The sequence below is a fragment of the Scyliorhinus torazame genome, chromosome 6 (assembly GCF_047496885.1).
Source record: "Scyliorhinus torazame isolate Kashiwa2021f chromosome 6, sScyTor2.1, whole genome shotgun sequence".
Classification (NCBI taxonomy): domain Eukaryota; kingdom Metazoa; phylum Chordata; class Chondrichthyes; order Carcharhiniformes; family Scyliorhinidae; genus Scyliorhinus; species Scyliorhinus torazame.
Window position 1 is genome coordinate 233,638,597 of NC_092712.1, and position 21,690 is coordinate 233,660,286.

Consider the following 21,690-nt stretch of genomic DNA (forward strand, 5'->3'; position numbering starts at 1 on the left):
CGTCAAAGATTGTATTATGACATGCATGCAACCACTCTGGACTCATTATCTCCAGATGACACTGTTAGGATCAAAATTCATGATGGAAGCTGGTCTGCTCCGGCAAAAGTGATCAGAAAAGCAGCACCCAGATCATACAGAATCAAAACAACAGAAGGTAACATCCGACGTAGAAATCGTAGACAACTCAAGAAGATTCAACACAGAAACTTTTTCCAGATCTGCAACTCAACGAAACTATCTTTCAAGATTGCTAACCAACAATCAAAGTACCACTGACATGCAAAGAACTGTCAAGAAATCTGAATCACGACCTTGTTCACTAAGAAGATCTACGAGAAGAAGAAAGAAACCTAATCAACTGAACTTGTAAATGCTTTGCAGTCAATTTGTGTATTTGTTACTCATTTTGCTCTGTACAAAGTTATACATATCATGTTTTCTTGGTTTAATATTGTTATACATTTTTCCTTTGTTAAAACAAAAAGAAATGTTAAAAAGGGGGGGATGTAATAATATGTATATGTGTATATAACTAAAGGGTTAATTATAACATCTAGCTGTAACACTACCACTAGAAGGCACCACTAGATCCACTTGTAAGTATCAGTTCCCAGAGGATCTTGGTATCTTTCAACCCAGGAGTGTTTAGTAAGCAGTAGTGTATGATACATAGCTCTCAGTATAGTTAGTATTTATAGTTGTGAATCAGTTAATACAATCATATTTAATTACTTGATTTCTAGAGATAGCTCTGCAGAGTGTTGAACTCAGATATAATCAATCATTACTTTAATAAATTAGTTCGCCTTAAGTTGAAGACTTGTGGTTTCTTCAGGATCACACCATCAGACCATCTGCATCAACAGCAACTAGTAATGATACATATTACTAGACCCAGTAATATAACAGTGTGGGCTATATCTGGAGCTCCAGGGCCTCTGGTGAACATCCCATTTTGAAGAATCTGAAATCGGGAACAAAGCAGTATAAAAATAATTTGTTGAGGTATAGCTTTGTTAATCGTATCAATGCAAATCAGGTTGCAAAGCCCATGCATGTTAAATGCTGAGAAGTACTGGCAAATGAGAGTTGGATGCTAACTATGTCTTACCTTGCAGACATCTTTTCAATTCCAAACGAACTGAACCTTGTGCTTTGTTCCAAGAAACGGTGTGATGCTGGAGCAGGAGAGATGTCTTCCTGGGAGCTTAACGGGAGTCTCCTCTGGTTCTCTGGCTGTTCCTGCAGATGGCACATCAGGGAAATAAAAGATCAGTGTATTCAATCATCATCATGTATATGCATGTTAGGCAGGCTGAGGATCTGCTGTATGGTGCCATTTGCATTGGAGTTTCAATGGGCACCCTGGCTGTGATAGCTCAGCTTCTGATGATAAAGGTCTGTAATGTTTCCAGTATCCGAGGCACACACATTTGAGGCCAGCACTCTCACCTTCTTTTGAGACCCCTGCCTCATGACAACCAGAGGAACAAAGTGGCCAGTGGCACTCCTGCTCCAGTGCATCAATTTCATGCTTTAGTGAGAACTAGCAGTTTTGGCACTCCCCCACCAGTTCTGCAGAGCTCCTCAGCAGTATGACTTGTCTTTTGACAGGCAACAATAGAAAGCCTCATTAATGCTCTATCTCCCTGAATATCCATTCCAGCTCTCCTCACCTCACAGCCATTTTACTGTGGCGCACCTAACCCTTCAATGCACTGAGATCAATCATGCTGACAGTCCAGTCTTGGCAGGACAGGATTCAGTGCCAGTTGAAATACACATTCAGACCCCTGAGCGCACAGATCAATGGCCCCCTGACTACAGTTCTCTGCACAGGTCCATGCCATCTCTGTACATACCCTTCATAGAATCAGTACAGTGCAGAAAGAGGCAATCCGGCTCATCAAGTCTGCACTGACTCTCTGAAAGAGCGCCATACCTAGACTCACACTCCCATTCGATCCCCGTAACCCAATAACCCGACCTAATCTTTGGGATACTAAGGGGCAATTTAACATGGCCAATCCAGCTAACCTGCACACCTTTGGACTGTGGGAGGAAATCGGAGCACCCGGAGGAAACTCACACAGGCACGGGGAGAAAGTGAAAACTCCACTCAGACAATGACCAAAGGCTGTAATGGAACCTGGGTCCCTGGCGCTGTAAGGCAGCAGTGCTAACCACTGTGCCACCGTGCCACCCCATGCTGACCAGAGAGGATCTTTGAACATTTTACGGAACTGAAACCAAGTATGGTGCACTACATTGTGTCCGCTTACCTGTGTGGCAACCTCTGCCCAGATCTTTTTGGTCAGGAGGGACAGGCTTCTCTTGCCGTGCCTGGGTATGAGAATTTGCCACCTGGCAACGACCTCCTCCAACAGGACTCCCAGACACTCATCGGAGAAATAGGTGGCAGGGTGCCCACACAACTTGCCATCTTGCCATCTATGAGTATCAGGAGCTGAGGCCATGCCTCCAACAGGGACAGTTATTGAAATCCTTCCAGTCAGCTCCTTCAGCCTCCCCCACAACCCTGGCAGCCTTCAGGGAGCTGCCTCTTCCATTCTTCAACCTCCCCCCCACCAGGTCCCCATCAGACCCAGCACCCGACACATTCTCACCCCACACCCCACACACAGTGCAAACCCAACCAGCCGATGTGGTTTGTACTGGGCGGACCTTAATTGGCCACCCAGCATAATGTCACGTTAACAATGCAATTTTGGTCAAGAACGGGTTTTACATAGAACATAGAACTGTACAGCACAGTACAGACCCTTCAGCCCACGATGTTGTGCTGAACAAGTCTGAAACTAAGATCAAATCTACCTACTCCCAATCATTCTAGTGCACTCCATATGCCTATCCAATAACCGCTTGAAAGTTCCTAAAGTGTCCGACTCCACTACCATAGCTGGGAGTGCGTCCCACGCCCCAACCACTCTCTGAGTAAAGAACCTACTTCTGACATCCCTCCTATATCTTCCACCATGAACCTTATAATTATGCCCCCTTGTAACAGCTACATCCACCCGAGGAAAAAGTCACTGAAAGTCCACTCTATCTATCCCTCTCATCATAGAATTTTTTTTCATAGAATTTACAGTGCAGAAGGAGGCCATTCGGCCCATCGAGTCTGCACATGCTCTTTGAAAGAGCACCCTACCCAAGCCCACACCTCCACCCTATCCCCATAACCCAGTAACCCCACCCAACTTCCCTCTTTCTGCAGGGAACAAGGGCACCTTATACACCTCAATTAAGTCACCTCTCATCCTCTTTCGCTCCAATGAGAAAAGCCCTAGCTCCCTCAACCTTTCCATCATAAGACCCACCCACCAATCCAGGCAGCATCCTGGTAAATCTCTTTTGCACACTTTCCAATGCTTCCACATCCTTCCTATAATGAGGTGACCAGACACAATACTCCAAATGTGGTCTAACCAAGGTCTTGTACAGTTGCAGCATAATCTAACGGCTCTTAAACTCAATCCCCTGTTAATAAATGCTAACACACTATAGACTTTCTTCACGGCTCTATCCACTTGGGTGGCAACTTTCAGAGATCTCTATCACCCTCCTATGTCACTGCTTGGGATTTGATCCTTGATAAAAACTAAGACAGCATCCTGTACAATAAGTGTAGAATAAGCCTTTAGTTTGACTTTATCGTACTTATTTTAGCAAGGTTAAATTGTGTACTCTTGTACATTTTATTATGTAACAATAATTTGTATAAATACACTGATAGACAAAAATTGAAAGTAGCGAACCAACTTGATACCGATGGAATAATCTCCTTGCGGTTTCAAAGATGTCACTATGGGGCAGCAGTGGTGCAGTGGTTAGCACTGGGACTATGGCGCTGAGGTCCCAGGTTTGAATCACGTCCTGGGCCACTGTCCGTGTGAAGCTTGCACATTCTCCCCATGTCTGCGTGGGTTTCACCCCACAACCCAAAGATGTGCAGGTTAGGTGGATTGGTCATGCTAAATTGCCCCTTAATTGGAAAAAAAAATTGGGTACTCTAAATTTAGAAACAAAAAAAGAAAAAAGAAAAAGATGTCACTATGAGGGACATGTCGAACAATGGCAGACACTTGATGGAGCATACTCCAGATTGAAATGACAGAAAGGAAACTAATAATAAATTGTGTGCACCACTCTTAACATATTCAGTAAAATAATACACTAGACTACAGTCGCTTATTACGTATTCCCGATATAAAGTAAATTTCATGCCAGTTTCTTCATCGTGCATTTCTCTGTTGAGGTTGTGTACATTTTCCAAACAATTTTGTTGATATTAGAGAGTATTTTCAGACCACATATATTGGTGTGCAATGGTCATCAATGGGCTGGATTTAGGGCAGCGTGGTGATGCAGTGGTTAGCACTGCTGCCTCACGGAGCCGAGGTCCCAGGTTCGCTCCCAGCTGTGGGTCACTGTCCATGTGGAGTTTGCACATTCTCCCTGTGTTTACGTGCGTTTCGCCCCCACAACCCAAAGATTTGCAGGGTAGGTGGATTGGCCATGCTAAATTTCCCGTTAATTGGAAAAATGAATTGGATGCTCTAAATTTATTTATTTTTAATCAATGGACCGGATTTTGCAATAGAAATAATGGTGAGGCACACTCTCACTTACATGGAAATCGGACAGCAACATTTGGTGATCACACACGCTCAGTTGAACATCGAAATCAGGAAGTTACTGTCCATGATACGACCTTTCTCTAAACTCTGCACGATAACAGTATCTCAATGAGAGAGCCACCATTCAAACCCATTGAATGGCATGGAGTTGCTGTACTTATCTGTTATAATACCAACTAAGCTTTCAAGGAATGTTTAGGGCCTGTCCATCCAGTGCACTATCATTTTAACCGTGTGACAATCCCTATCAAACAACTTCTGAGGCACTGAACATTAGCTTTTACAAGTGTGACGTCTCATACCTTCAGATCTTAATTCTGGTTGCAATTTTTTTTTAAAGGATTTGTCTTCTATCCCCTTTATCTCTCCCTCTCTCTCTTAATCCAATATTTTATTTCCCTCTGTTTCATTTGTGTCTCGTTCAGATTTGGTTTTACTCAATAATGGTTTTTCAATTGGAGTGCCGATGGAGATATGCGGAAGATGTCCTGTTCACTAGGGTTCAAGATACATTGCAGAGGGCACTATGCTTTTTCAGTCGGTGGAAATTGAAGCAGAAATGTCCACAGAAAGTCAATGGGCAAGCGCAAGTGTACTGAGCACTTGCTGCTGAGAGCAAATTGTGTGGCATCCAGTGTAGTCACATTCAGCAAATCTCCAAATTACAATCCATCTGAGCAATTCATCTACTAACAAGAAAATATCTTTTAATTGAAATTTTAATTTGGAGCCAGGAGGAACAGGAGTGTGCAAAAAGCCACTGTTGGCTTGCCAAGATTAGGCAAATGAGGCCCAAGGCAACCCTTTGGGTGAGACTCAGACATCCCAATTCATACTCACATTCAAGCTTCATTGTGGCCTTCATGCCAAAACCAAGCACAGCCTGAATATTGAGAATTTGTTTTTGGAGTTAACATGTTGTATCGCCTAAATCACGTTGTACATCTCATGGTCGTGCATTGGCATAATACCATTTTAAATTTCCCTCTCTGACACAATTTTCTACGAGATCCAATTACTTATTTTTTTCATGCAACAACCATTTCTTGAATATATACTTAATATGAAAAAGCATTTCACCACAGGCTTATCTTGAAAAGATGGAAACAAGTGAATAGCTGAGGAGATTTGGCTGGAGCAGCTTCAGAAAAACTTGTGCCAAAATTTATTTTGCTGTTGAATTGAACTATAAGCATTTTTGCATGGCTTACTACAAGAAATGGTCTGGGGAAAAGTGGCGGGGCCCAAATTATTATGAAAACAGAAAATGCTCCGAACACTCAAGTCGGCCAGACTTGACCTGCTGAGTATTTATGGTATTTTGTTTTATTTCAGATTTCAAGCATCAGCAGTATTTTATTTTTGCACGAGAGTGCAGTGTGTCGTTCAGCCACGATGCTGGCTATGGGGTTGTTCAGTGTGACTTTTCTGTGCCATGTCAGTGCTTAGTGAACCAGGGGAGGAAGCATGCAATATTGCCGGAATGCATGAGGCCTCAGGTGACTGGCCTGAAGAAACGGGAGGGCACGGTGTTGTACAATATTGTGACTTGATATGTTTCCTTTTTGTGTGGTGACACTTGTGTTGAATGCTAACTGATGACCCCGGACTCAGAATAGAGCACAGCAAGCAGCACACAAACCTTCTTACAGCTCCAGCACACTGTCCGTCCCTGCATCCTTTCCCGCCTCTTGTCGAGAGGGTGAGGCTCTCAGTGCGCATGTGTGGGTAGGTGTGGCTCAGATTGAACGAGTTTGGTGCTGGGGCAAATACTGGACTGAAGCAATTAGACAGCACAAATGTGGTTACTTAATCTGACCCCCCACCCAACACACACACAGCATGTGTTGTCTGGTCTTACAGAACTATGAATTTTCAAGAAAAACATCAATCATTGGTAACTTATTGTATTTGGAGAGGAAGTAAACGTTTTGCCCGCCACGTCTTCGCATAAAATACACATTTCCTGCTAGTTCAACGTCAGCCACTGGTTAAAAAAAAACTAATGTACACAAGCTGTGAAAATCATGCGGGAGCGAGGGCTTCGCGGAATTAAAAAATGCCTCAGAGCCTTGCAACAGCAAATCCCAATGTGATCACTCTGCAGAAAGAGGGAAGTTTCGCTCCACCGACCCATCATATCCTTTAGCAGCAACATTCTGCAAAATAATGGAGAACTACAGTCATTTTGGCATCAAAAACAAAATGCCCCTCCTTCACAAGGCTGGGCTCGACCAATGGGCGAGTTTCTATCTTCGTGGCGAGGATCAGCTTTTGAATGTTGTCAAACAAGAGGGACTGTCTTCGAAAAGATGTGAACGGTGTCGTCAATTAGAATACACACCTCGATGGATTGTAACGGGGCAATTTTATTTACAATCCGCTAAGTAATTCACATATGAATAGTATAGAGAATATATAGAGAATAACAGTATTGGCCTATCCCTTTTTTTTTCTAAAGCTTTATTTTATGGATCTGCGTAATCTATGTAAAGAATACAAAGATTTCTGTCGGACTGAACTGGAAAGTTGCCATCTTCATTCATTATAGTCAGAAAATAATCATCAATATTCCATTTATACACCTCGGGGCGAGGATAAGTTATAAGCAGTGAATGTGTGTCGACATATATTCCCGATCAATAGTATCCCTCACGCTGCATGGTCTCTGCGCGAATGGGAAATTAAAACAGTTGGAGAAGGCAGCAGCACATTTTGTCTACATTTATGCTGCAGCTATTGTGTGCCTGAAAAGAGGCTTCCAGCTAGGCAGTACCTAAACTCTCTTCCTAAGACATTCCACACATTCTGAATGGATATGCCAATGCGCTGAGCTCCTCTCCCCGCAGTTAGACTATAAAAGCACCGGGAGCAGTGTCTGCACTCAATAAATATTTACGTCAACAGGTGTTTTGTATCTGGGAGGTCGAAGGGACCCTCTCGCTTTAAGTAGGTTTGACACTACTGGAATTGTGGTGCATGGCTGTCAAACCCAGGAAATGTGAAACTTCAGGGCGTGTCGAATTGCTTTTCTGTAGGGACGTCTGTGCTCTGATCCTCCATTTATACTATTTTATAAATTTAGATTACCCAATTCTTTTTTTCCAAATAAGGGGGAATTTCAACATGGTAACTCCACATACACGACACATATTTGGGTTGTTGGAGGTGAGACCCACGCAGGCACAGGAAGAATGTGCAAATTCCACACGGACAGTGACCTGGGGCCGGGATCAACCCCGGGTCCTCGGCGCCATGAGGCAGCAGTGCTAACCACTGCACTACTGTGCTGCCTCTCCATTTATACTAGAACTGTTTAAGGGATCAAGCACCTGCTATGCCAATATTACATTGGCCAATACATTGAAGTCACTGATGAACAAGGTTATACATCCAACAATTGTCCGAAATAAATCATATTCACAGTCTGTAAGTATTTGTTTCACTGGATCCATGGTGTAGAATAAAGCCTACGGCTTAAAACAGAATAACATCACAGAAACGTTGGTAAAATAAACTTTTAGGAGATTTTCTTTGAGATGTTGTCTGCCATTTTAAGCTGACTGACTGCCACAGAGGTAAGAGTTTGTCAGAGGTTAAAGGTCATCTAATTTCAATTGGTTTATCTGCTACCATGTGATAGAGAAGAAAGTTCTTCAGCAAAATATATTTTACAATGCTGTGCAGGGAGGACTTTCATGTTGGTTAATAAGAATCAACGCAAAGTCTCTTAAAAATATTACAGGAACTATAAGCATGTAAATGCACGATGCAAATGTATAATTCAGAATCAAGCATGTGCAAATAGTGTGTTACTTATTCTTAAAAATCTCCCCCGAAACATCATATTATGAAAGAAACAAGCATCAACAATTCTGAGCAACAAAATGGACATGTGGGAGTGAGACTCCCTCTCCATTGTGGGTAAGAACTTTATAATTAGGAGTGAGGTATGTTGCTGTATATGGCACAAGTCTAGCTCACATCCCGATCCTGCACTGCAGCAATCACCCGGGCCATCTTCTACTTTATCTGGACGTCAAAGATGGATTGTGTCCGAAGAGACACCGTGTACAAATTGCTGGATATGGGAAGGGAAAAAGTACCCAATGCCACCCTCATCCTGATGGTCATCTTTGGGTGCGGCTACATCAAGCTGTGCATTGACCCTAGATAAGCAAACATCAAGTGCCACTACATACTGAGGTTCTGCCTGTCCCCAGAATTGTGAAGGATTGGTCTGGTCATATTGCCGCAGAATGCTCCAAGTGGTTAGACTATGCCATATCACCTGTCCCTCTTGGAAACATTTGTTTGAGAGAACACCTTTGACCACAAGGCAATCAAGCAGTGGTCTGCACATAATGTCCTAGAGGCCCTGTGAGGAAAGGAGATGGTGGATCATGTTGGATGGTTCCTTGAGTTGACTGTCAGCATTATCTGGCAGAATACCTCATCACCAGAACTTTCAAACAAAGCACCAATACATGGCTTGGTTAGTGTGAGAAGGGCGCTCCCTGTCAGATCCTTCATGCACTGCACCCTGCACTCGATCCGGCTGTGGGGTGTTTGGGGGTTGGGCCAGGGTTGAGAGACATTTGCACACCTTGTGGAATGTATGTTTGAAAAGAAAGTCTGGAGATAAATACAGTGGTATTAGTTGAGGTTCATCCTGAGCAGCTCTGTGACGCATGAACCTAAGCTCTCCAGCTGTACCCAGGAAAACACACTGAAACAAATATCAAGTACTGCTGGTAGATGATCAACTTGGTGAAAGATGGTCTTTGATCTGCACAAAACTTGTTGATCTTCCAGTGCAAGGATGTGTCCTCGACTGAGTGTTGCAGACTGTCACATTCCAAGGTCCAGGACGATGTGCTGGGGGACTCACGGAAGCTTGGGGCAGCCGCTGGCAAGGTACAATGGGGGAAAGGCCACTCTAAAAGACCTTTCAGTCAACATATACCAAGGGGCTGGGAACCGTGTAAAACCCCTCGGATGACATGCTTAACTCTAACCGTATGTAACTGCATTGAAGCCCCTCAGAATTCAACATGGACGATGTATAGAGTTTGAACTGAATTGTACTCTCTGTAATTATAATATTGAAATGTTTGTAATATTCTCATTATTGAATTGAAGCATCTCAGAGTGCAACTTGACCTCATGGGAAAATGTGAATATCATTACACATTCCCGTTATGACAATTTGAAATGTTTTGTAATGTCTCTTTCAGAGACATTATGAATACGGCATATTTTTTGCAAAAACAATTATTATAGAAACAAGCATCAACAATTCACAGCATGGATTCCTCAATGCCCGGATACTTAACTGTAAATGGTGCACAGTAGAAACTTTGTGTTGTCCCCTCACTTTGATTTAACCAGCCAAGTTTAAGATTCAAATCTAAATTTGATAACCAGGAGTGTTGTGGTCTGGTCATGAACACTGGAATGTATTCTGCTTTATTCTGTCTCAGAGAGCTGCTCAAAAGCAATACATTCACACTGAAAATAAATATTACTTTTTTTTTGTAGAAGACAGTTCAGATGTTAAAATCTGAGATTTATTTTGGCATCTGATTAATCAGAACACAACTCTTCGAGACATGTGCAACAATGAATATACATATTATATATTGTGATAAATATAATATATAGCTCGTGGAAATACTAATTGTCAGGTAAAGTAGAGCAAACAAAAAATGCGTTGCAAGTAGCCACCCCAGTGTTCTTGCAATTATAAATTAGATAACACATGTACCTGTTTGCCCGGAACCGCCCCCACCCCGCGTCTACAGATAATGATTCCTGCCAGTAAATTATGCACATGCAATTTGCGCTTCTCTTAATAATCAAAGCTTACTGCTAATAGAAGGGAATGCAAACTATATGAGGCTTTCTATTGTGCCATTCAACGGCCTAAAATAGCGTGTTGCCGCATCACATGGTCGTAACCCATCCACTTGGGTAGCAACTGTTGCATTCGGGAAAAACCAGCCTTGTACTTTGGAGAAAGAACGGCCAGAAAACCAACATAACTTCATCTTATTTCGCGCGCCATAATATATTTGTGCAAACTATGTGCAAGCAAAAAGTTCCGTCTGAATATTCCAGTTGACAGGTGTGTAGCGGAGACCACGGACTTAAACGGACTATCTTAAAGTTAGTTGCGGCCGAAAAGCGAGAGTTTATAAATAATACTTTGTATCATCTATATGCCTAATATTTCTAAGGAAGACATTTTCCATTTGCAATAATGGGATATCGATACTGGAATATAACGTCGACACGAAAATTTGGTTTAGGACATGAATAATGGGATGTAAACAAAGGGAGTTGAACTGCTGGTAATTACAAAAGCACGTGTACACCCAGGCAGACAAGAATAGGCTGAGACATAGGAACATATTTAGAGATCGAGAAAGTGTTTGACAATTGAGCATTTTTCATGAATACTAAAATTAATGAAACTTTTTTAATTTTATTAAGATTAAATACGTCACGTGCCGTTTATATATCAAAGAATGGTTTCTTGAATGGACACGTTTAGATTCAACTTGGAGTTCATTAATTAGTATACCACAACCATTAGAAATATATTTTCCCAAAAACATAGCTTGTTCATAAAATTTGTAAAAGCACATTACACAACAGTTCAAATTTGATATTACATAAAGTGCATTACAAATCAGTTTCTTTCAATACTGTACATGAGGTGCCGCACTACACTTGCCATTGCAGATTATCTTTACACTGGTACATTTGCATTTCATGTCAAACATTCTCTGATGCATACAGCCCGAGGGGTTTTACACAGCCTCCAGCTCCTGGGTGTACTATGGCGAAAGGCTTCAGACGGTAACTTTTCCCCATTGAGCATTTGCGGTCGCTGCTCCAAGATTTATTGCGTCCCTCAGCACCTAATCCTGGACCTTGGATAATCCTGCCAAACAAGAATACATGACCTAGCCGAAAGTAAAAGGAAATAAAATGTCCGCTCTTTATACATGTGTCCCTCGCAACCTCAGGATGTATAGAGCGCTTAAAGGCCAATGAAGCAATAAGTAATGAACTGCATGGGACCAGGTAACCAGATTTACATAATGTTAGCTGGATAAAACTTACTTCAATAGTTGAAAAGGCTATAAACACTACGGTATTCTGTTCATGTTCTAATTTGGTACCCCGTAATGTCTTTCCAGCCAAATGATAAAACATACAAGGAGTCTTTCACCGACTAACTTTGGAAACTGGTAAGCAATTAATCTGTGACCTTTACAGAATATCACAAAGAGGCGTTTTAAGGATCTTTCTCTCTAAAAGTAAATATTTATTCAGCTTCGGTGTTGACACACTTTTACTGCGCTGCGATAATAGTCCATTATTCAAATTTTCAAATGTTCTATTTTAGTTTCACTAAATCAACAGATGAAAAATTATGGTTTATTGTGTATGGTCCTGTTTTTCTGACTGATGTAAAACTTTTAAAGAAGCTTAAAAGAACTGCGAGTTCAGTCTTGGCGAAGGAAGGAAGCACTCAAATAATTTGGCAGGCCATGCAGATATAATCAGCTTAAAAACCAATGTCCCTTACATGACTGTCCGAAATTTCTTTGGACTAGTCGTTCAAGAACAAAGAACTGACAATACACAGTTACTGAAAAGGTGCATGTTTCTTTTTATTGCACGGTAATGGTATTATTAACGATATTAATTATATGAACTTCAAAAATCACAGCATATGTATTTGCATTTGCGATCCTAATTTGCATCTGATTTACATACTGACAAATCTGCCAGCGTTCATCTCTAAAAGGAGCCGGTTGATTCAATTAGCTGATGAACTTGAGTGAGATTGTTGTGACAGGACAGCATTGATTAATATTAATAGATAGCCCCTCGAAAATAGTATTCAGTCTTGCTATGTGATAACGTGCAATGTTAATAGCGGATTTGATGCATGTGATATGCATTTAGCACTTATTCCGGAAAAAAAAGTTTTTTGAACTTAAACTTAGAAACGAAGTTAGATTGGATTTCATTGGTTCGAATTTTCACAAGGGCGTTGCACTTAACCGCCAGACGCGCGCCAGCTAACCTTCTTCGAGTGCCCTCTCTCCCCCAATGTTTTTGTCATTATAGCCTCTACTTCAGTCCAAGCGTTTATCAGCCGAAATCTGATCATCAGAACAGTGAGAATTTTGTATTAAAGTACTACCACAATGGAGACGCTTGTACATTGTTAAGTATTAAGACCATTTGAACCTGAGTTTGACAGTATAAGAAATGAAGGGATTCAGCCCAAGTGTGAAAATGTTGGGTGATTTTATTTTCATTCTCTGTATTTGTTGGTTATACTGGGACTAAACACAGATGAAAGAATCAAACAATAAAATATGCACTGGCAACAAGTTGGCTTGCAAATCCGTTCGATGGTTTAGGCTGAGATCCTCTCTTTCTTTGTTCTTACAAGTATGGGAAAATACTCATTGATGTGCGACCTGAGCCCATTTATAATCGGCTGAGCTATTTTTTGAACCCCTGTTTTCAGAAAGTGAGAGGACCCCGACGTGTGCCGAAATCAACATGCGCCTGTCGCTTTGCTGCAACTATACACACATTTTTAAAGACATTTGGAAGCAGTGCTTCAAACGTTTAAAGTGCTGAAAATCCCAAATGTTGGGTTTCCCTTTTCCCTCACAAAGTGATTTCTCAAATCCCTGCTCTGCGCTCTACATTGTAAATGTGAAATTGCACCGATGCTAAATGTGAACTTGCGGATCTGCACATATTCGAAACACACACAGAACGAAACGAAAGTGACAGAATAATTCTGATTTCAGCAACCAAGGCTGACCATCTCCACACAAAAAACAGCCATTGAACGCAGAGAACTTTGAATGGAATCAGCGAGTTTTGTATGAACTTTGTGTTTGTCATCTGATAACCTGCATGAGTAAGACAAAAAGTTCATATTTTCTCAAGTTGAGGAAACCGGACAGCTAAAGCTCGGGTATGGATTGTTTAACAGGTAAAATTACAGAACACGAATGTGGACGTATTGGGAATAAGCGCAAACATGCAAGTCTATGGAATTAGTTTGCTCTTTCCACACCAGAATAATGCGACCCTGGTGTGTGGGTGGGGAAGAGGGGGGGGGGGGGGTGGCTGCTGCCGGTATTTGTTGTTTTGCAAATCACTGTACACCTAATGATAACGCATGAAAGTTTAAAACAATACTGACACTATTTTATTCCTATTTTGCACAGGATGTCGTTCATACATACGTTGCATGTTATGCAGGCAACAGTTTGGCTTTGATAGCAATGGGAGTCAGGGTGGAGGTATGGCTTAACACAATAAAACCTATCTCTGGCTCGTGCCGGCTGAAGCCCTGGTTAGGAAGGTTTCCCCACCCCCCACACACACCCCACCACCACCCCACGCTTCACTGATAACATAGTGTTAATTAATTGACGAGAATATAAATGATCGAGTGAGTCTAAAGCTGTGGCGGCTGGTGTCTTACCCTCTTTGCTCCCCCACACTCCTCAATATTCTCGGAAGGGATTCTGTTCTTATGCAAAACATTATTTAAAATTCAAATCTGAACACGAGCCACTTCAGAACACAAGGATGACGACTAGACCGATGTGAGTTATCTTAAATAATGTTGTGTTTGCCAAATCGACCTGCACTGGTGGCAAACTGGTGACTGATATGTTTAAATGGCTAATGGTATCTCTACTGAGGGTCGGACCAGAAGGAGAGGAAAACAGAAGTAAATTGATATACCGGTTACAAAAACCCTTCTCATTTTAACGATAAAGGTCAGGAGTGTGAATTAATGCAATTTAATGCGAGAGGAGGCGATTTCCAACGGGACAAGGCTGCTGTCATTTGCAAGTGTCGGTCCCAGAGGAATGCATGGAGGGTTCACTAATCTCGATTGTAATTGTATGTGTTAGTTGTCTTGATTGCAAATACACACGCAGTGTATGGATGACGGATTGTATTTAAATAAAAGAAGAAACGGGAAGATGGAGAGATGCCTGCTTAAAATCATGATATCCTGTAACTGCTTATGCCGACTCCTCCGTGCTTTACATATTCAAAAATATCAGCGAGTGTCTCAGGTGACATGTTGATCTGCCAGTAAAACGTCGGGCACTTTGCAATTATTATAATGAAAACAATGAAACGGTGAGTGCTGTGTGTGGGGGGCGGGGGGCATTACAGCAGAACTAGGATTTTCAGCCGTCTTGTATAATGCTGTTGTTTGCCGGTGGGCACACCACTAAAGATTCCCTGCCCGTTTTATTATTGTGTGGTTGGTTACTTGCTTTCAATTAAGAGAATTGCCCCCTCTGCGAGTGCAGGTAATTAGATCTCTGCGTATTGCAATAATCCATTTAGTAATGATCCTTTGAATCAGCCTTACATATTGGCTCCTGGTTTATGAAACTGACTATTAATTGACTGGTAACCTCAAAGACGCAAACATTAGAACTACGCAGCATCGCTCTCCCTGGTAAATGCAAGGCACACTGCATGCAATCAAAGTCAACCAAGCAGAGGTTTGGCGTCCTCGCAAGCTCGAATTAGAAGCATGACATCTATCCCCCCAAAAACTTATCTGGACCAGGGTGAAGTAATTATATCAAAAAAGTAAGTTTCCAATACAGCTCAATATGTAACTATTTTTTTCTTACATATGTGTAGAGATATTTCACCTTGAAAAAGTTCCCACAACACATAAGTGTTGATTTCAGATCAGCATTGCACACCAGTAGAAATCAGTCTAGTTGAGATAGCGTCAGTGTTAATATATTTAGCTTTTTCAGTGACTCCCGGAGAATCCAATCTCCATTCGAAATAAAAACAAAACCTGCTGAAGTGTTTGTGGAGGTATCTTGGAAGTTGGTTTTAACATTAGGGAGGTTTCAGAGGTTCCACTTCTTGAAGATCACGACCTCAGTGAGTGCGACCTGCTCACAATCCAGCAGCTCCCTCTCCTGCAACCTCACGGCTCCCACTGCCAAGTTCGAAATCCTTGGACACATCCTCCACCCACCCCTCTCCATTTGACCCTTTAAGCCGGCACGGGTTGGGGACGCATTCCTCTCATTTTAGCGCCTGTTTTGCTTCAAGTTCGTTAAAACCAGCCCCAGAGCTAGCCAGCCAACGTCCAGTCTTTGGCTTTTAACATTTTCTAATATACTCCGGCATTCTCTAATTGATTGATTCCCCCACCCCCCTCAATCTCTTAACTAATTTCCAAGATCCTCTTAAACGCCCAACCTTTTCCATCGGCTGAGGCGCAATTAGTCTTTCCAACAATCTTAAACAAACGTTTAGCAACGCCAGCTTGTCCCGGATAATTTCCACACACGTCAATCTAAATTCATTTTTATTCATAATCCCCCATTATTTCGGGCGAATTGAAATTCTAATATTGCTGGTCGAATTTTAAGGAACGGTTTTATCATTTTCGTTGTGAAAACATGAGCGCATTCTGAAAGGTTCCCTGGTAACTCTCACCAGGACAGAATGTATCCGGAAGCGGCATTCTCGTTCCCCGTTCATCTGAAATATATCTGATATATATATATAATTAAGTATAGGCCCTGAGTGTCGCTTGGTGACAGAAATAGCCAGTGGAGGATGGCATTGTTTCCCAAGAAACCTGCTGTGAAAAGGTAGAAAGCGGACGTGTAAAATAAAAGGGAGGGCAAGAATCATAAATTAATCAGGGTTTAATTGCAACAAAAGGCATGGAAATAAGTCTATTGATGCCGAGTGTGCAAATCCGAGCGCCCAGTCCATGTCGGTTACCTGCCATGTTGTGCAAGCTTTATTGAGAAAAGTCCAACTTGAAGCTTTGTGTTGGATGGCACACTGACATCCCCCCACCCCCGACACACACACACACACTCCCCCGCCACTTTAAATGAATCAGTTGAGTTTCACTCTCTTTAGAGTGGAAGAGACGCCGGTTATTGTTTGGTTTCCCCGCCCGTGCAAAAGAAGGAGGAACGGTGATCGAGCGAGAGGACGCAGGAGAGGGAGGAAAGTGAAAGAGCTGGGAAACACAAACGATTAGACGGAGACAGAGAGAGAGAAAAGACAGAGTGAAAGAAACAGGAGCAAATAATGAAGAGAGAGCGAGAGAGCCAAGTGGGGCGAAATGAAACGCGTGCTGTACAGAAAAGCAGACTGGCGGTGGAGAAAGAGGCGAGAATCTTGAATCGTTTAAATGAAGGAACCGAAATGGTGAAGGAAAGGTAAGGGAGGGGGGAGGAGGAGGTTGGGGTGGGGGGGTGGGGGGTTGCAGGTTAGAATGGAAGAATGAGGAGCTGCAGAAAGTGGCCGCTGGCTGCTGAAAGCTTCCCTGATCAACCCTGAGCTGGGAAGGCCGGAGGGGGCGGGGCACTGCTATGTAAATAAGATGGGCTGATTGACAGGAGCTGCCCGCCGCCGCTCCATCTAACCAGAACTCAGCAGCAGCGCTTAGCAAAAGCACTCAGGCTCTAGAACAGTTCCTGCAGCTCCATGCAGACACCTACCTAACCCAGCACTCAGCCAAACCAGGGGGGAACGCTCAGCTATATGCTAGTTCTCCAGTAACAATCGAATTCTCTTCTTTTCTCTCTTTCTGCCTGTCCTTTTCTTTTGTTCCTTTGTTTTTTTAATTTATAAAAAAAAAATCTTTTGCGTTTGTTTATTTTTTTGTGTGCGTGTGTGGAAAGCAATGTCTTATCCTCAGGGTTATCTGTACCAGCCGGCAGGGTCGCTGGCTCTTTACTCGTGCCCGGCGTACAGTGCTTCCGCGCTGACCGCCCCGAGGAGCGACGAGCTGGGCAGAGCATCGTCCGGCTCGGCGTTCAGTCCCTACGCGGGCTCGGCAGCATTCACAGCCCCCTCTGCAGGCTTCACTAATCCGCTTCAGTATTCAACTGAGCCGGCAACTGGATTCCCGTCCTACATGGTACGTCAATAAATTTCAACTGACTACATTTGCGGATATGAGGTGGTTTTTTTCTTTAACATAATTTTATTTTTTGCATTTTTTTTTAAATTTGGAAAAAGGTTTTTGGCTTGAATGAAGTTTGGAATTTGGGGAAATGTTTGAACGTGTTACTTGTTCAGTTACGATCTAGCTTGATGGAGCCGAGATTGTACTAACAATAGGCAAGTCCCAATATTGTGTTCTTTTTAAAAAATATATTGGTCAGCTAAAAGCGTGCAAAAAGTCAACCGGTTTTTACTGCAATAAAATTAATGTGCACACTGATTTTGAAATGTCCGACAAAGACATGGGAGGCAGCTGCTTACAGCTGGATCAAAACACAAAAAAAAGTTTTTTTTTGGAGGGGACGGAATGCAATCATTCGGGAGGAGGGGGGGGAAGTGGAGGACTGCACACGGTCAAAGCTAAAAGGTTCCTAATTTTCGGAAGTAACGCCGGATGGTGATTGTATCGCCGTTTACACACATTTAGTCAGAAAAGGTCAGCAAGCTAGTGGACCTTCGTGCTTTTGCTCAGCACAGCCAGATCTCAACAGCTTGCAAAATAAGCAGTATCCGTGAGGCGCGGTTGTTTCAAAGTGATTCTGCTGGCTTCATTGTTTGGAAGTTGTGAAAAGTGTTTGAAAATAAATGCACGAGGGAGAACCGCCGCCATTTTTAGGTGACATGAAATAGAACTTTAATAAAATAGAACTTTAAGAATTAAAATTAAAACAACACTTGGAACAATGTCACCTCTTAGAACATTCTTGGGGAAAGCTATTCTCAGGCCGCTGAAGTGTACTAAATGGGATTTCGGTTCTTCATCATATTAACCAGACCCAATAATTAAACGAACAAAAACATCGCTCTTCTTCGTCCAAGTTCCAGCCAAGAGGACATTAGTATTTCAATGTTGATCTGCTGAGGTAATGATGGATGTTTTGTTGTGTTTTTAGGGTTCCCCGTACGATGCTCACACCACAGGAATGGCTGGGACGCTCAGTTATCACCCTTACGGTAACGCTGCTTATCCTTATCAACTCAACGACCCGGCTTACAGGAAGAACGCCACCCGAGACGCCACCGCCACTCTGAAAGCCTGGCTTCAGGAGCACAGGAAGAACCCTTACCCGACCAAAGGGGAGAAGATCATGCTGGCCATCATCACCAAGATGACCCTGACCCAGGTCTCCACCTGGTTCGCCAACGCCAGGAGGAGACTCAAGAAAGAGAATAAAATGACTTGGGCACCGAGGAACAAAAGTGAGGACGAGGAAGAGGAAGACTTCGGGGAAAGTGAAAGGAGCAAGGAGGAGTGTTTGAAGACAAAACACGACCAGAACGAAACTTCAGCCGAGGATGAAGGTTTGTGATGTTGAAAATGTCCTCCCCTAATCACTCGATATTATTCAATGGCGACTGACAAAATAGCATTTAATTAAAACAAATGTCGGGATCGATATTTGATGTATTCAAGCTTTGTGTGACTTATTAGAGCAACGCGACACACACCACTCTCCATTTAGGCATACATACCGATTTGAACAACGGCCACAGAATAGCCATCATGTCTTTTTGGAGAGACTCACTTTTTTTTCTTGGACGAGCAATTGAAACTAAATTGTGGCTTTCCTCGCAGCGGCAGACACTAGTTACAGACGGAGATGTTGGGTTAAATATTTCAGCGTTTAATAAGGCAGCTTGTCATGCAGGGTACATTTTGCTTTATTTGGAGCTGAAGGGAAATTGATCAATTCCACCACAGACCCAATTCGCCACGCTGTAATATGGTTGTTAAGGAATACAGCACCCCAGTCCTGGAAAACCCTTAAAAATTCGCATTACTTTTGTTAGCGGGCTCTGCGTTTGGTGAAAGGATGATGCATAATTTACGGGTGTTTTCTTTTCCATCGTTTCCAATGCTTCTGAAAATGCTTTTCTCTTTTGAGAGGTATGATTTGACGATCTGACTTATTTAACCGTGATATATTCTTGTTTTGTTCCAGGTATTAGTTTGCACGTTGACACATTGACTGACAGCTCTTGCTCCCCCGAATGCGAAGGAGAGAAATTGAGCAGAGTGGAAGACAACATTTGTGAATCCGGATCCGAATCGAAGGAAAAATGTGACAATTGTATTGTTGATGATGATGATGATGTTGTTGACGATGATGATGATGATGATGGAAGCGATGAGGAGGAGGAGGAGAGGGACCTTTCTCGCAAAACTATGAATTCCTCGCCTCTCTCCAGGGTGGAAGCCACACTCCTTAACGTTCAAGAAGACGAGAGCTCGGGGAGGCGAAATAAAAACAGCCTCAGCAGTATCATCTCCTCAGTCTCACAGACTCAAGTCAGCAAACCCAAACTCTGGTCTTTGGCGGAAATCGCCACCTCGGATATTAAACAGCAGATTGGACAGATTTGTTCTTCGTCGCCGAACTCCTCTTCATCATCGACTAGCTCAACCTACCCGGCCACTTCAATCCTTGGCAGGCCCATTTACTACACTTCACCCTTTTACACTAACTACACGAACTATGCCAACTTTAATCATCTGCAGAGCCAAGGCATCCTGCGATACAGCACCAACGAGACTGTCTTAAACACTGCTTCCATACATAAGCAGAGCACTGACTCTCTGAAAAATACCAGTTCTCAGCTAGAACAGCACTTCAGGGCCACGAACTACGACTCCAAAAAAGGTACGTGCTGATGCAAGCTTTCTGCTTACAAGAGACCTGAAGTGAAAAGCAGGCCATTAACGATAGCAATCAACCACCCTTAAAATGTAGTCACAGTACAAAGCTCCCAATGCAAGTATTGTATATTTGAATTGCATATGTGCAAGGCATATGAAATATGTTTTCCCAAGACTGAAAATATGTACTAGCAATAGTAGTCGGTAGGTCGATATATATACATAGAGAGAGCTGTGACTAAATGATGGTTGTATTTTTTGACAGACCCCAGTGATGTCTGCACAGTAGGAGTGCAACCATATCTATAGATGTATAATCAGCAGTGCAAGTAAGTGACCATATGCAATGAAGCATCTAAATTGCAAAGTTTAGAATCTAAACAATAAAATGTACTGCAAAACGAAATCACACAAATTAAATATTGGTCTAATGGAAAATTGCATTAACTTATTTCATGCCATTATTTATTAGTAAAAATAGGGTTTATAATAATTATGTCCCACCTTGCCACAAATCCTGCAATATTTAACTTGTGCTTTCTGTGTCTCTGAAATTGTGACAGCTGTATGCTTACAATTGAACGAGTTGCTTGACTGGGATTCTCTTTTATTTCCTTGGTCTGCAGGTAGGTGTCACAATTGCTTTGAAAATGTCAGCGAGCCATCCCCCAGCTTTTAAGCAAAAAAATGTATATAATACTGGATCACATCTTGTGCCACTGTATAGAGAAGACCCACAGAGCACTATTTTAAATTCCACAGATGATGTTATTAAGAAAACAAATCCCTGCAACATATCTGTGCGTTTGTTGGTTTAATTATTATTCTGTACATGTGACTTTTGGAAAATAATGTCTCCTCAGGTTTTCTTCACTTGATCCGTTTATTTGCCACGTTCTAGGTGTAATGCGGCTTTATTGTAAAACTATTTGTAGATATCCAGTAGAACAATGTGATTGAAGAACTTGAGTATCTGAAAAGTGGAAAACATTTGATATTTATTTTTGTAATGATGACATAAAGCTTCTAGTAATTTATGCAAGTTGTATTGCAATGGAATTTGAACATTTTGTAAATAAATCTGCTTGTTTTTTTGGAAACGTGATGACAGTTACAATCTGTTTGGTTGTTATAGGGACTCTTTGCTAATTTATATCTTTAAATGTAAATAAAATTGACTAGTCTGCAACTGCAATTTCTTGGAAATGTTTGAATTATTTGGCAAGTCCTCTTCAAGGGTTCATTTGACTTTGAAATATCTTATTCAGCTTTGGTTTTGGAAACTGAATTAAAATATCTTTAAACATG

General features: G+C 42.1%; 1 protein-coding gene and 1 long non-coding RNA gene across 5 annotated transcripts; one reads left to right on the forward strand and one right to left on the reverse strand.

Annotated features, from left to right (window-relative positions):
* Positions 1-417: 417 nt before the first annotated feature.
* On the reverse strand, positions 418-6,364 carry LOC140425783 (uncharacterized). The gene is made up of 3 exons (XR_011948001.1): positions 6,307-6,364; positions 1,115-1,245; positions 418-967 (listed from the first exon to the last, which is right to left on the reverse strand). It is a non-coding gene; the product is annotated as an uncharacterized lncRNA (long non-coding RNA).
* Positions 6,365-13,371: 7,007 nt separating this feature from the next.
* Positions 13,372-21,577, forward strand: irx2a (iroquois homeobox 2a). Of its 4 annotated transcripts, none has more exons than XM_072509497.1 (5): positions 13,372-13,701; positions 18,638-19,046; positions 19,688-20,386; positions 20,648-20,711; positions 21,009-21,577. In XM_072509497.1, exons 2-4 carry the CDS (start codon positions 18,668-18,670, stop codon positions 20,689-20,691), a joined length of 1,122 nt encoding a protein of 373 aa, XP_072365598.1. In that variant the 5' UTR covers positions 13,372-13,701; positions 18,638-18,667; the 3' UTR covers positions 20,692-20,711; positions 21,009-21,577. The 4 variants fall into 4 exon arrangements, with proteins under 4 accessions (XP_072365598.1, XP_072365597.1, XP_072365595.1 ...); XM_072509496.1 differs by lacking the exon at positions 13,372-13,701 and adding an exon at positions 16,832-16,954; XM_072509494.1 differs by lacking the exon at positions 13,372-13,701 and adding an exon at positions 17,183-17,658.
* Positions 21,578-21,690: the final 113 nt, after the last annotated feature.